At 36.9% G+C, this 16364-nt stretch overlaps 1 protein-coding gene across 3 annotated transcripts in view; it reads right to left on the bottom strand.

Annotated features, from left to right (window-relative positions):
• Positions 1–626: 626 nt before the first annotated feature.
• HHIP (hedgehog interacting protein) overlaps positions 627–16364 on the bottom strand; it is a 95463-nt gene continuing 79725 nt past the window's right edge. The window contains exons 12-14 of one of the 3 annotated variants that reach the window (XM_060012094.1): positions 11307–11455; positions 7605–7733; positions 627–6786 (exon numbers count right to left, since the gene is read on the bottom strand). In XM_060012094.1, coding sequence (XP_059868077.1) covers positions 6776–6786; positions 7605–7733; positions 11307–11455 — 289 coding nt within the window. In that variant the 3' untranslated portion in view covers positions 627–6775. Of the gene's footprint in view, positions 7734–11306; positions 11456–16364 lie in introns of all 3 variants that reach the window. The other 2 variants (XM_060012096.1, XM_060012093.1) reach the window with 2 other exon arrangements.

Raw genomic sequence — 16364 nt, 5'->3', positions numbered from 1 at the left:
AGCAGAAGGTATGTCCTCAGGAGATTTATAATCTGGTCGGAGAGACGAGGCACGCACAGAAAACAGATTGTGATTAAACGCTAAACCACAGGGACAGAGTCTCAGAACTGGAAAGGCAGTCGCTGAGGGAGAGAGACCTTTGGTGCTTCCTGGGCCATTGAGGAATGTGCTAAGGGACACTTTTCATGGTGTCACTTTGCCTAACTTAACACTCCAGAGAGTAACCTGAGTTTAGGGACTCTGTGAATAAGCATCTGTAACACGTTTTATTGTCTTAGAACAATTATCTCTTCTAGGGAAACAGCTTTTCCTCTCAATGAGTCAAAGAGACGTATTTGTTCAGGAAGGGAGGAGATCTAGATGAAAGCATTTTGCTCTTCTAAAGAATGTTGGCAGATTTAAAATTCATGTTCAAAACAGCATAGTTGACCTTGTACAAATACTCTTGATACAGTTAACTGGAAGCAAAATGGCAAGGTCAACCAGGTTGTATGGTATCTGCAATCACTTTTTTCATGTCTCTCCCCTTCTACGTGCTTCTTTCCTTCAATGTGGGCACTTAGGACTCTCAACCGCTCTTTTGCATTCTTATTAATTCTTACTTACTTGAAAGGATCAGATTTAAGTCATTTACAACTTAGAATAAATTTAAGTCAATATTTGTACACAGTGAAACTGACCCTTAACATTGGCCTGTATTTTGGGGAGTAAATTTAAAAATTAGAACATGAAAAATGACAAAAGGCAAGAATATTTTGAACAAGTAGTTTGGGTACGGAATATTTAAAAATTAGTGTTTATATAGTCAGTGTGGATACTTAGGGAAAACTTAAAAAAATTCCAAAATAAAAAAGAATCTTAAAATAGCACATGTACATCAGGTCATAAGATAAAGTTTAATACATTTGATCATGTTAAAGGACACAAAACACAGCCAATCTAACCAAATTTCAGGCATGCATTTACATAAATATATTAAATTAAGAAAAGAAATTATACACTTAAACATCCTTTTCACCTAAAAATCATTAAATCCACAGATCAACAATAAAAACCAATTCTCTGCATTTATCACTTCAAGATACAATTGTTCTATTTTAAAGATAACACAAATACACTTGTTAGAATTTATATGCATTATACATATATTATATATTACATAGATAGTGTGTATACATATGTAGTGTTTGTACAGATAGATAAATATATATACACGGGTGTGTGCACACATACAGATACACACAGATGTACTTTAGGCCATCTGTACTATTATTGCTGGATTTTGATGTTAAACTGAATCGGAGCTGGATGGGTGTGATTATTATCTTTTGCTTCAAATGTGTTCATCATACCCATGGGGCTCACAATCCCCCATTATAAACATCCTTGCCTTTTCCATAGTACATAACCGTGCTGGGCACTTCAATAAATCTTTGTTGAATTATTGAATGGATGGATGGCTGAATAATAGATCAAGCAAAGAGTACTGAATATTATAATAACTTGGTTAAGTAAGTCAGATTAATTCAAATTTAGAAGGATTATCTGAGCCAATGACTTTGCATGTTACTTTTCAGAAGAACATTTATAGAAATTCCAACTAGTACATATATTAACTCTGCTCCCTTAAACGTGTACCTGCTTTAATTACTTGTGCTTCTTATTAATAGAAATCCAAGCAAGGTATCCTCTGTGAATAAGGTTATGGACAAATTGCCCAAACTGTCAACAATCTAAAGGAAAATGAACAACTAGGAAAAGCAAAACGTGTTAGAAGAATGAAAAAGTTAACCATACTTTAAAACTGGATAAAATTAATCACAGATAAAGCCAGGAAAGACACAGGGGTTTCTGTGCTGATTTGTTTTCTGCTTCTTAATTATAATGAGTTGATAATTTTTTCATTTTAATTAGATGGGTTTCTTTTAAATAGTCTTCTTTAGCATGTCCTAGCGAATTAAGCTCCAAACATTCCTTAGTACCTCAGTATCATTTATCTTGTTACCACATGGTTCTCGGTGAGATGCACGTCCAAAAATGTCCTAGGAATATAATGAGATGTGGGAAATACCTGATATCTTATCAGGTTGTCAATTCGATTTCTCAATAGTAGTATTATGAACAGAATGTATTAATGTGTTAATAGTATTGGGTTCTACAGTACATGAACTCCTAATTTATTCTATGAAAATCATGCTTCTGATCTTAAGAACATGAAGTAAAGAAATAGCCAACGTACATTTGGGGCACAGACTACCAAATCTGATCACACGGTGTTCACGTGAATGGAAACTTTTGGCTAGTTAATTTTTAGTGCAAAGGGAAACGTACAACAATTAGTTTCTAACTGTGAAGACGAAGCGTATTTTCTATTTAGCCATTATGAATTTCCCATCACTGTTAATGTTCCATTTTTTCTATCCTATGTGCTAAAAATGTTTTTTTTAACTTAAAAGCTTATAGTCAATTGAGATAACTCACCAAACATGTTTGTTAATTTGCTTACATATGTATACATGTATTTTAAGTAATACAGAATCTACATATGCAAAAAAAAAATCCTGACTGAAATGTGAGGTCTGTGTTTGTGATATACATGAGATGTAACTTTAGAATTCATGTTGAGTTGGTACCTTTTTTTTTTTTCCGGTATGTCTCTCTGTATTCTGGTTTAAAAAAGCAGTGATAAGATTTAGGCCTAAGGCTTTATGTTAATACAAGGGATCATTATTTATTTTTTATTTTTTTTTCAACCAACTTATAGATGACCTAAACAAAAGAAAGCAAGGTGAATGATGGGTGTATCTTGGGCTCTCACTTAATGAAGAATTGAAGAAAAGAGCTAACCTGATAAGTGAGTAAATCTCTTCATAGCCTCTAGGGAAACAACAACTATGATTGAGAAGAAAACAACACAACACCTTCTCACACTCTCATGAGTACATCATACTCCCTGAAATAGTTCTTTTAAGACAATTTTCAAAACTTATATATGAGTAGCTATTTAAGGGAACGAAGTGTTGAAGTTGGCTAGGACTAGTATTTGGCAGGTTTTACGGTTTTGTTTTTAATATCAAAATGCTTCTATTCTTAGGTTTCCCACTTTCTTTGTCATCATATTAATTATTAGAGGTATGACTGATTTGTGTTGGTGTGATGACGAGAAAGAAAGTAAGAGAGCAAACATCTATTTCTTTAGGATATTCTAATGGAGAACTTTCTAAACGTATTGCCAGCAGTCACAGTAACAGGCCCACTAACTTCCTGTGGGTAATAAAGAAATAGGTACATTTTCTGGGCATGGAACTTTGGTCTGAGTTCTCTGCAAGTTCAAGGCTCAAGGGTGGGGAAAGAAGATTCTGAAGTTTCCATTGAGGAACTACTTATTTTTTCCTCATCAATTTCGGATAATCTTATTTAAAATAGATTCCACTGAGATGGTGGTTGCTTGAATAGGAAATAGCTACTAACTTTCCCTACTGTTAACTTGCGCTCTTGACTGTGGATACTCTTTTCAGCATCCAAGATGGAACCCCAGCTGAGCTGGGACATCCAGGCCGGGAGTCATTTACGCTTTTTGTTACTTCTTTCAACGATATGAATAGGTCAGTCTAGTATGTTCATATTTGTCTACTGTTCTTTATGATATAGCATCTGAGCAAATGTGGTACTAGGAGAAGGTGTTTTCAGAAAAATAAAGAAAAGATCATAGCCAGCAAAATCAATAGCAACCTGCCCCAGGGTATCTTTATTATGGGTGTACTGAAGACATGTCTGTTTAATCAGAACCAATAGAAATAGAGAAGAGAGCTGTTAAGAAGAAGAGGGGTACATGGGGGTGGGGAGGCAAAAAGACAGAGAAAAAGAAAGATAGATATCTCAGATAACGTTCTACAGAGACATCCAGAAACTCTAACTTATTGATCAGCCAACTACAAATGCCTATGATACACCTTAGTTTCCTCTTAAAAATGTAGGTTTGGTTTCTCTTTTATGTTTCCAAGCTAAAAAAGTTAGACTAATAAAAGTTTAAATTAATGTGTCCTTTAAAAGTCCCTAGATGGAGCATCTAACCTTAAGTCCTAAACCTAGTAAGCTTCTTGTATAGTTTATGATTTGGAGATAAAAACAACATCACAAAAATGTTAAAAATTATTAGTACATTATCATGTAATTATTTTCAAAGAAATAAATAGAGAAGAAGTGACTGCTCTGAAGTATGTAAATGAAAAAGAGAATGATTTTCCATTTAGGTTGTATGTATATGTTGCATGTGTAGGTAGGTTTCTTTGCTCTTTCTTTACGAGATAGTCTGTTAACCTGAGAAAACTTCTGAGTGTTCTTTGTGATAAAATAAAAGATATATTTTACAATAGCCACATTGAAAGGAAATTCCAAGAAGAAAGGTATGAATGGAAGCACTTTTTATCATCACTCAAGTTTCTTAAATCTTCCCTTCTTTCCACTTTAATGATGTGCCTATTCAGTTATTTTCTCATTACCTTAAATAACTAGCAAGAAAACGAAGTTCTATTAATCAGAACAAGAGTTTGGCAGAAGCAGTGGCAGAAAGTTTTTTCCCAACTCTTTGTAACTACCGTAACAGCCTTTCACATTAAATTGATACCCAAAGCTTAAGCTCTAGAATGGAAAAAGTGATAATAATCTACATTTTTCTGTTTCTTTATTTTATCTTTATCTCACACATTTGTATCCATACCAAGGACATTTTCTTCCATTTTGATTATGTGCTTTTTGAACCGAGTAGGTGTTACCATTCGTGTGATGAAACAATCATTTTTCCCTAGCTCATACTTTTTAACCAGTTCTTACTTGCCTCTCATCATGAATTATTTAAGATCGTTCTCCAGTCACATATTTAAAAAATCTACTTGAAAGGAAAGGTCAAAAGATGTTTTGAAATGGCCACTGAGTTTTTAAAAGGTAGCTATTAATTAGCCATTGCTATTTACTTCTCTCCTAAGAACAGAGAGAAATGACTCCAATGACTGTCTTTGCTGGGGTCTAATATCCCTGGATCTTGTGATTTTCTTTTTCAAAGATTTTGATCTGTTATTCTAATGACTCACAATAGAAAAGGCAATGATACCTGGGGTACATATGTTTTTCTAAGTCATTTGAAACTCTTTCACTTGTGAAAGGGCTGTATAAAAAAAGCTGGGTCTGATCAATTTAATCAAGATATTTTTAAATAGAAGAACAAATGGCAACAGAACACCATTTCTTTTGGAAAGACTCTTTTGGAAAAGATGGAAAGATTAAAGATGTAAGAAGAAATGCTGGGCGTTTTCAAATTTGGCTGAATATATAGCAGTATCCTTATTGTTTTCAGTGAAACTATGTACAGGAGAATGTGTAATAAAACTGCACAATTTGACAGATTTAGACAGCTGGCTCCCTCACAAGAAGTTCACATTTTGTGAATGTCACCCACGTTGAATAAGAGACGATGAGATGGTTAAGGTCCATTTACAAAAATGGTTGTCAGGACTTTTTTTTTTTTAATTGTAAAACTTTCTGTGATGGAATTCAGTAAAAGGGCTACGAAGAGAAAGCAAAGAGGACAAAAGACTGCTATTAACCTACAGATGTGGGCTAGTACAGGGTTCACTGCAAGATTTGTCACACTGTTGGGCCAATGAAGTGTTCGTGTGACTAGAAGGGACCACCCCTTTTCTGGGGTAAGAGGGCAATTTGGTCTCCATGCTCACTTAATCCTGAGACTTCTTTGAATAGACTGTCAATTGAAATCTAAATTGTGCAAAATTATGCATATGCACTTTTTAATGCAGGCTATTGTTCACTAAGCACTGCACCAAGATTTGTCAACCCATTTCCATTGGGCATGAGGTCACTTGAAACTTAAGTAATCATATATGGAAGACAAGAGCAGAGTACTTAACCAACCTTTCTGTGTTGTGGTTTCTCACTGTGCTTTATTTGCAGATCTCCACTTTAAAACAATAGACAAATATTAGTTACAAGATTTTGTTCCTTTTTGAAGTTGAGGCTCCGTTTCGTAGAGGTAAGGAGCGGGTTTGGGAAGTCAGTCTGTGCCGTATAATCTGTCCTACTCTACAATTTAGATTCTGGAGGAGCAGATGTTTAGAGAAGGGCAACCTATAGTAGGTGCCCACATGTCATGAGTCGATGTTTTCTCAGTGGGGCAAAGAGGGCTGATCATTTTGTTATAATCCAAACGTGGCAGGATTGTCTCAAAAACCATGAAGAAAAACGTGTACCAGACTTTTTGCAGTTTAAGTTAGAACGTGGCATTTCTTGAAAAACCCGAACAGAACATTTACAGGAAATTTATTCATAAATGAACCAGAGAGGATTTTCACTGAGTTCCGAAGGAACGTATACATTAAAAGTCATATTTGGCAAGAATGATCATATTAAAAATTTGTACAAGTGACAGCTTACACAGGCAAGATTTGTTAAAAATGAGTGAACTCTTTTCCAGTGAGGCGATTCAGTGTGAAACCTGCAACATTCTCATCACATATACTCTGACAGTCTTGCTATGGTGAAAAGCACTTTACAAATGTTTAATGCTGGAATTTTATAAGGAGTGGCTGTTTTCTTGCTTTTTCATCCGTCGGTAATGATTACATGTTGGCACAAGGATACATTGCTAGATTAGATCCTCAGCACATTAAAGACTGTTTGCTTTCTCACTCCCCTTCTTTCCAATTAAGTTGGTGAAAAATGTAACTTTAGTATTTTACAGGACAGGGTAAAGGTGTTTCATCTAGGTGATGTCTATATTATAAAAATAAAATAAAAAATATAAATATGTAACACAAACCCAGTGCCTATTGTTAAATAAACTATACAATAAAAGCAGACCTTTTAGGAAGATTGGTTTTAGACTTTGCCATTATGATTTAATTTGAAAACAATCTTGAAATTAAGCTAGAGTAACCAGATTTCTCTGCCAATAAAGAGGTAAGTGCGTTAACTTTCTGCAATTGGATACATTGATAAAACCGAAGATTACAATTTTATATCAAGTTGCCCTCTTATAAATTCATCAGGGAGCTCTGAAACATTCTCTCATATTATAGTCCTTTAATATAAAAATATGGCCTTTTAAAATTCAATCCATCAGATTGCACAGTAATGTTTTAAAACTCCATTGAAGTTGACTTTAGTGATTACAGACAGAAAATTCCTGGGAAGGCAAATAATCTCTTCTGGTGACATAAAAATTCTGTTATCAATTTACAATGGAATTTCTGGGGAAATTACTCCGCACAAGGAAACATATATTTAAAAAACCCATCTGTTACGCAACCACACTCACGGGGGTTGTGAGTGTGTGTGCATATGTGCATATGTGAACAAACGTGCCTATATACACACACAGGGTCTGCACAATTCTGGAAATGACTTTTAAATTAATCAAAGAAAATGAAATCACAGGAGTGTGTAGCAGGATAACAGTCGTTCTTTTTAATGACAGGATAAAAAATAAATGCCCATTGGAAAGGAATAGTCAAACAGTCCCAGAAACTATACAATGTAACTTGTTAGATCCAGCAAATAAGATGTCATGTCAATGATCTGATCAAGAATACCTGCCCTGGTCTCTCTGCGGAGGTTTCTGTCCACTTGTTCACACTGAGGACCGAGATATCCTTTTTTACAGAGGCACTTGTTGGGTCTAACACAGACACCGCCGTGGCGACACGCTGGCTCACATTTCGCTGGGAGAAGAAAAAAGAGCAATGAAATCACACTCCATTCTGGAAGTCGGAAACAGCACCGAGTGTGAGGCCAATAGATATCTGACGAGTAAGGGAACGGAGGGAAAGGAGGGGGAAGCCAGTCCCAAAATGATCCCAAAGTTAGTAAGTACAAAGGAAGAAGGCTTTCAGACTTCTAGTTATTTGGGGGCCAGAACGCAACAGACAGTGGGAGACATTTCGAGAGAAGCGGATCGTCCAGATCATGGGAAACAATTTCAACCCCTTGCAGAACTGACTTTATGTAAAACGAGGATTTCAGTTCTTTAAAACCTCTGCTTCCCTAGGGCATCTGCAACACAGGGCCTGCCAAGTACCGCTCTGTTTCCGTCCCTCTGGGGTAGGACCTCACAGTGGGAAGGGCGAGGCCAGAGAGAAAGGCCCAGTGGCTAGAGCATCACCAATGTAACATCAAGAAATGAGCAGTTTTTTGGACTTCCCTTGTGGTGCAGTGGTTAAGAATCCGCCTGCCAATGCAGGGGGCATGGGTTCGAGCCCTGGTCCGGGAGGATCCCACATGCTGCGGAGCAGCTGGGCCCGTGCGCCACGGCTGCTGAGCCTGCACTCTGGAGCCTGTGAGCCACAGCTGCTAAGCCCACGTGCCACAACTGCTGAGGCCTGCGTGCCTGGGGCCTGTGCTCCGCAACGGGAGAGGCCACCGAGATGGGAGGCCTGTGCACCGCGGGAGGGAGTGACCCCCACTTGCCGCAACTGGAGAGGGCCCGCCTGCAGCAGCGAAGATCCAATGCAGCCAAAAATAAATATGTAAATTAATTAATTAAAAAAAAAAACACTAGAGTTTAAAAAAAAAGAAAAGAAATGGTCAGTTTTTGATTTTGGTTGGAGGGAGGATCCGCCACGTGAATTCCCTTGGATTCCTCCCTTTCCTTGTTCCCAGGGGGTGTAGTGCATATGCCCCTTTCTGATTACACCCTGAAGCCCCTTCTTGGGGTCAGTGCAGTTGCCCAGAGAAAGACGTTCTGAGCAATCCTTTACAGGGCTGCTCTACAGAGCAGGATTGCTTCAGAAAAGAATGTTTACCACTATAATATAGGTAGGGAACGTAAAGATTTATTGCTAAAATGAGATGGAGCATAAAATCGGGTATATAACTTAATTGTCTCTTAGTGATAGGATGAATCTGAGGTGTGCAGCCACTGTAGACAGAACCAAATTCCTTGAATACATGTCCTTATACTTTTAGGGGACAGAGTTATTTTAACCTTTTCCAGGGCGTTAATCAAAATCCAGGGGTCTGTGGCTGATATATGGGAAAGAAAGAACAGGGAGAAAATAGACCAAAATAGTCTTTTAAATCTGTGGGAGATGAGCAAACTCTGTGAGTATATGAATAAAGTTCTTACTTGGGTCAAAAGTTCTTACTTGGGTCAAAAATACCACAAATATATTACTTTAATAAAACGGTTCTGGTTTCCTTTATATATTCAAAGTATTTACTTGATTTAGTGGAAAGATTAAAGTACTTTATGACAGCCGTCCCAACCTTTTTGGCACCAGGGACCAGTTTCGTGGAAGGCAATTTCTCCACAGACCGGGGGTGGGGTGGGTGGGGGATGTTTTCGGGATGATTCAAGTGCCTTACATTTATTGTGCACTTTATTTCTATTATTATTACATTGTAATATATAATGAAATAATTATACAACTCACCATCATGCAGAATCAGTGGGAGCCCTGAGCTTGTTGTCACTTGCCACTCACTGATAGGGTTTTGATATGAGTCTGCAAGCAGTTGATTTATTATGGTCTCTGTGCAGTCGAACCTCTCTGCTGATGATAATCTGTATTTGCAGCCACTCACCAGCGCTAGCATCACCCCCTCAGCCCCACCTCAGATCATCAGGCATTAGATTCTCATAAGGAGCGTGCAACCTCAATCTCTCGCATGCACAGTTCACAGTAGGGTTCACGCTCCTATGAGAACCTAATGCTGCCGCTGACCTGACAGGAGGTGGAGCTCAGGCGGTAATACGAGCGATGGGGAGCGGCTGTAAATACAGATGAAGCGTCACTTGCTCACCCGCTGCTCACCTCCTACTGTGTGGCCTGGTTCCTAACAGGCCACAGACCGGTACCGGTACCAGTCTGTGGCCCGGAGGTTGGGGACCCCTGCTTATAAACTTTCATTTATATCATATATCATTATTAATATCTATTATGGTATGTATTAAGCTGCCTAGATTCAAAATTATGTTTACCCTCAGTTTAACATACTTTACTAGCAGGCACTCAATAAATATTTGTTATCTGATGACTTGAGGTGACTTAAAAGGTTAGGCAAAATATAAGTAAGGAATAGGACAGAATGGACACCCCGTAAAAGCAGAGAGAGTAGATATTGTCAAGCATAGAAGGAAGCAGAAGGAAGATCTATCATCAGGAATTAGAATATTATTGCATTTAAACACTGATTCTCATTTTTTGGCCAACTAATGAAAAACGAGACAGAATGGGTCAATAGAATGTAAGCATTTTTAAAAAATAATGTAATTACTTAATTTCTGTTGAGTTTCAGTTATGATAGCTTTTTCCTAGATATGTAACCATGATATCAATCAATCATGTAATATTATTAGTGATGAAGCAATTTAAGCTTAAAATGGATACTGTCTCTGTGACTTTAAATGTCTACTTTATTTGAGGTAAACGAGGTATGGTTATAATTTTTTGAAACAAATACATGTTTAGAATAAAGAAAGAAGGCATTTATGAGTTAAGGATACTGTTAAATATTAATATGGGACTTGAATTTTCTTTGGCAAGAGATACTTTAATATTTGAAATAGCAGAGATCAAAATCTTTTGCAAGTAATATGTATATGCCGGTTGTTGAAAACATACTTTCAGTATACACATCTTAAACTCTAGGTACCTAAATTAATCTAATTGTCTTACTTCACACCAAGTAGAATTTAAACGCGATTACACGTATCTGCGGAAGTCACAAGTTAAAGGATAGAATAACCTTGGAATGAATCTCATTTGCTCTCTGAGCAGCTGCACACCCACCTGATGGTCCACAAGACAGTGGCAAAAAGAATGGAAAAATCTCATTATATGCCTCTAGATAACTGCATTTTCCCCTTTTCTATAAAAACACCCACTGAAAACCCCTGTTTTTAGCACGCTGCAGCAAGAAAGCAAGCAGCAAATTTAGGGAGGGTCTTTATGGAGTGTCTGGAAAATGCTGGCACTCAGAAAGGGGCTTTGCAAGCACCAGGTCACTGGCTGGTGTGAAAGCTCAAACCCAGGACTGAGAGTCCACAGGGATGATCTAGTTGGGCTGTTTTCATGTGTGACTTTGTGAAAGAACTCGATTATGTTTATGATGAACTCATATACGTGAACTGTTTCCATTAGGAAAATGGCAACGATTTCAGGTGCAAGTTCAGAAACAGACTGAGCATTACTATTGTAAACGGCTACAGTTTTGAACACTAGGTCATTGTAGAGGAAGTAACTAACATTAAGTTCTTGCAGGCCCAATCTCCCCGGAACAGAAGGAAAACTAACCGACTCTACACCAGTCTCCTTCCCATCCTGGACTGCAGCAGCACTTTCCTGTGGGCGCGCAGTAGCCGTTCCGACAGAGCCGGCAGCACTCAGAGGTCAGGGTCTGGGCAGGCTGGACCGTGGCCCTGCATTCCTCAGGCATCAGAGGTCTGCATCAAAAGACAACCGTCAAAAGTGCATTTCGGTTGCAAATCAATATTGGAATGAAATCTAGTGATTTCGTAGCTTGCAGAGCACGTCTCTTGCTTTCCAAAGAGACCTTTCTTTTACGCCACTCAGACAGAAAGGTCGACAACTTTCTAAGAGGAGAAAATACACACCCATGAGGAAACAAACTAACCAGTTTTGAACCAAAGGGAACAAATCAAACATGGTAAGAAACTTTATCATGATCAAAATTCATTGATTAAAAATGTAATTACGTTACATCAGTATTTTGGTAGCTAAGAATTCCTAGCAATTACAATTTAAAAAATAAAGATGAATAGATATTTTAAAGCTTTTTTTCTTTTCCCCTCAAAACGCCAAAAGTTTTTAGGAATAGCACCTGAGATAGGTTTCACTTGTTATTGGCATATTTGGCAACATCACGAGGCTGAAGGCATTCATCAGAATGAACAGTTGTAGCCTAAAAAGCTTGGGAATCATTTTTTATTTCATTTTTACATTTCTTTTGAAATCCTTTTTCCAGAATGACTGTTCTTAAAAGGACATCATAACACGTGTGTGTTTACTACTGACTCAAAGTTTAAACTCTTTATGCAAAGAATGATCTACATAGAGAGATTTTATATACATACGTATATATTTTTATAATTAGATTTTGTCCCGCTGTGAAGAAAAAGAATGCTAATAGGAGCAAACAAAAACATCTTATCTGTCATGTTAAAAGTCATAGACTTTGTTTTAATTGCTCTACAGTTGCCATCATTTAGAGAGGGACCAAGATGCCTTCAGAAGATGGTTGTTATAGCTCTTAATGTTTTTGAATAAGAGGGTGTCTTTCAAGTTGTTTCACGCTGGAATCATGATCACACCTGCTCATTACCTAATCTTTGGGAAAAAATGTGCAGTGGTACTTTGCTATCAGTCACTGCAACCTGTGCCTCAGTGTGGTGAGAAAGCTCTTTTCAGTGAAGGAATGTAAGTAAACACTTCATCACCAGTCAGATCACCACCAGGAGGATGGGCAAATCAGTTGGGAGTCCTTAAGTACCATAACAAAGAAGGTGATAATTATAGGTCAGAACCACCACAGAGGTGAATGATATAGCTTTCCGAGAGAAGCAAATAATTAGGCCCTGCAGACTCAGTTTTCTTGTTATGCCCCTGTAGCAATATGAACAGTGATAATAATTTGGAGCTTGGCCTCAGGCTGTTTCTACAATGACTCAAAACCATATTTAAAATATCTAATGACTTCTTTAGTTCCTCTCTCCAATAAGATCCCATTCTCTGTTGAAAGCATTGTTTGGGATTGACATGTACACACTATGATATTTGACATAGATAACCAACAAGGACCTACTGTATAGCACAGGGAACTCTGCTCAATATTCTGTGATAACCTAAATGGGAAAAGAATTTGAAAAAAAATAGATACACGTATATGCATAACTGAATCACTTTGCTGTACACCTGAAACTAACGTAACATTGTTGATCAACCATACTCCAATATAAAATAAAAACTGAAAGAAATAAAAGTATTGTTCTGCAACTAACGTGACAATTCAGAAAACTCCCTTAAATCTATTCAACCTCTTATTTAAATCTAGAAATGGTCAGCTTATGTGAAAGGTACTTAAGGCATTCCATATTTTCACTCAGAACACACCATCAGGTATTTCCTATGTGCCCCCAAGGGAGTCTTTCTGAGAGTAATGGCAGAGTGTGATAAGGTGAAAATGTTAAACAGATACGCCAAGGAAAGTGAGGGCATTACCTTGGCCTTCTTATTGTTGAATAGCCCAAGTCTGCCTATTTCTTCCTCATATAAAATTCTTATTTTGTTTGTGAGACGATGGTGGCATTTGTGACCATCAGGAGAGCAGTTTCTCAGTAGCCATGATGCTCTTCTGAGTCACAGGCCACCACCATTTACTGAGTGATAATCGGTAAACAGGTATTGTTTCCATTTTACAGGTAACTGAGATTCTGTTTACCCAATTCTATTTGTTACTCATTCGTTCACGCTCTTTCTGATTCATTCAAGAAAAGAGGCCCAGAAGCAGAGTGTGTCAAGAATATGTTACGTGTTATATGCAATGCAAAAAAGGTAGGCACATAGCTCACATGCTACTTGATGATATGGTTCATGCCTGAGCAGATGAATATAAAGAGGAGAAGACACCATGTGGATTAAGAACGTAGGTGACTTCGATCAAACAACTACCACCGGAAGATGTTGCCTGTTTGAGGCAAAGTGTAGGGACATTGACTCATGTGCACTGGGAACAGATAAGGTGGGTGTGACGACACTGGGAACAGATAAGGGGGTATGACGAATAGAGATTCTCTGTGGAAGTTCAGTTCTTCAGGGCAGGGTATCTGATCCCTTTTTGCTGGATGATCCTCCAATTAGACACTTTGTCTGATTTTCACCACATTCAAATGTGTGGAAACTCAGGTTATGGAGGGAATTATAAGTTGTCGCCTTTTTTGCCTAGGCTTGAGCAAATGCTTATCTATCGGTGGATGTCACTGCTTCATGCTTGGGCTTGTTTAGCTTATATAAAACTGTGTGGCTGTCATATATAAACATTATGATGCCCTTAAATTTTTATTTAATTACCTAGGAAAATATTTATTTTTTCTTTTATGAAGTTGACAACCAACATTCCTCACTTAGCATGTTAAATAAATCCTCTCTCTGTCTCTGTTATTCTATTGGGGAGCCTTGAACATGAAAATGTACATAAAACATAGCCCATCACCTATAGGACTTCACTTCTCTTAAGGAGTGAGTAATATTTTCCCCTTTCCCTTCCCCATTGAAATAAAAGCTTTCTGAGGGCAAAAACTATAGATTCAATCCTCTTCAAGTCTAGTCATTGACTCTGCCAGGTACTGTGCTCTTCATGGGGATAAGACAGAAACAAAACGGGGTCCTAATCTTCTTGGAGACCACTGTGGAGAAGACAGACAAGCAAACACAAAAGTATAAGGCAGTATGATCTTTGCTATGATACAGGTGCATATGAAGTATCACAGGAATACAGATGAAGATGCAATTAACTTAGGATTGAGGGATGTTATAGAAAGATGATACTTAAGCTACCAAAGTATTTTATCTCCTCAACTACTTATAGTCATAGGAGGTAGGAAAATACCATAGGCATTCAATAAATGTTTATTGAATTGAATGCATATAGTAGAAACTTTTTTCAAATCTGGAATATAAATTCCATGAAGACAAACATTCCCCTCTCTTCTCTTGTGTCTTTCCAAGACCCAGAAGAGTGTACAGCACATGGAAGATCCTTCTTAAAAATCTGTTGAATGAATGAAACGAGTGGAATTTTAAAAGGGTGTTTGTTTCTTTAAAATGCTACTGAGTGACAATATTAGGAATATATGGACTATTTAGGGGAGGGATATCATTAAAATCGAATCACTATACTTTTATATCATAAGCATAAAACTAAAAACACTCACTGTATTTCTCTCTATTGGCTAAATTAACTTGTATTAATTACAAGTATTTGTAATTACAAATTTGTAATATTGTATTACAAAATTCTTCCAAGGCATAGTTAAATTCATTTTAAATAAAGCATTTTTACACTAATTATAATCATAATAAATAAACAACAGGCTAAGAAGTAAGCATGACATAAAGAGATGGGATTACTTTCTCCTCCAGCTGGGAATTAAGTCAACATATCAACATTCATTTTTCTAGTAATACATTTGTTAAAGTTTGACAAAGATTTTTGGTGATCCCAACCATCTCTTTCCTCTCCACTCATTCTTTGTTCTAGGGACATTTCTTCTTTCCATTGAAAAGAGTAAGGTTCCTTTACATGGAATGAGGAGAAAGAAAAGGGAATAAAACAAGTAAACTTGAACTTTATTATTATTGTCACCTTGAAATAAACCATCTTGTATGTTCCTAATTACTACATATACACACCTAGATGGGATCTAAACAAAAATCTAGGGTATATACTTGTGATAGATGAACTCATTTTTCATTCTTATTTTTATTACACTGGGAAATTGAGCATCTTAATGTAGGCCTAATAAAAATTACTTAAATGGTCTTGCTCTCCTTTTAAACAATTACTTTTTAAACTTTTGGACTCTTAGGTCTACTGAATGAAGTCTGAGATAGCTTTCAAAATAGAAAACTTACGCAAGAGGATATTCAGATTTTTAATAAAGAATATATGGTGCCCATTTGTTGACAGTTATCCCCATAGTTCTCAAACTTAATTTAAATTAGAAAAACACATTTTCTAACCCCTTTGTATATGACAAATAATGAAGCACTAAAGGGATAGTGTAGAAAACTGCCCAACATTTTTTAACGTATAAGCATTGTTTTCAGAAACATAAGACATTCTCTTAGAAACCTACGTTGGCTGGTTCTGTGTAGTAGCATAAAGCTTTAATTACTTTCTTGAAATAAAGGAGGAAGTTGAGAAGCCTGAGTAATTTATAACACACATTATACTGTGATGACTTTTTGTGAATAGCTAAGGCCAACAGCGAATGTCTCTGGGTAGTGGGATTAAAGAATGGTTTTAATTTTATGATACTTCATAAGTGAATGAATCAGTCAATAAATGAGAAGTCTTCTGTGCATCTGCGTGGAAGCACAGGGATAAATTCTGTCTTAGCAGGCCTGATCTTTGGAGTGAGTGTTACAGAACTCGATCTATTGTGTCCTTTACGAAAAGTAAAGGGGTTCATTCTGAAATTTTTGTTAGGGGTTCAGACTTTAAATTCATGTTATTGTAAAACAAGGTACATCGATCATGAGTAATGCTCCTTTTTCTTTTTTTTTTTTTTTTAGTAATACTCTTTTATAAAAATCCTGACTCATTGGAAATTT

Source organism: Delphinus delphis, chromosome 5 (assembly GCF_949987515.2).
Source record: "Delphinus delphis chromosome 5, mDelDel1.2, whole genome shotgun sequence".
Taxonomy (NCBI): domain Eukaryota; kingdom Metazoa; phylum Chordata; class Mammalia; order Artiodactyla; family Delphinidae; genus Delphinus; species Delphinus delphis.
Note: the sequence above shows the minus strand (reverse complement) of the source record. Positions and strands in the feature narration are given on the sequence as shown.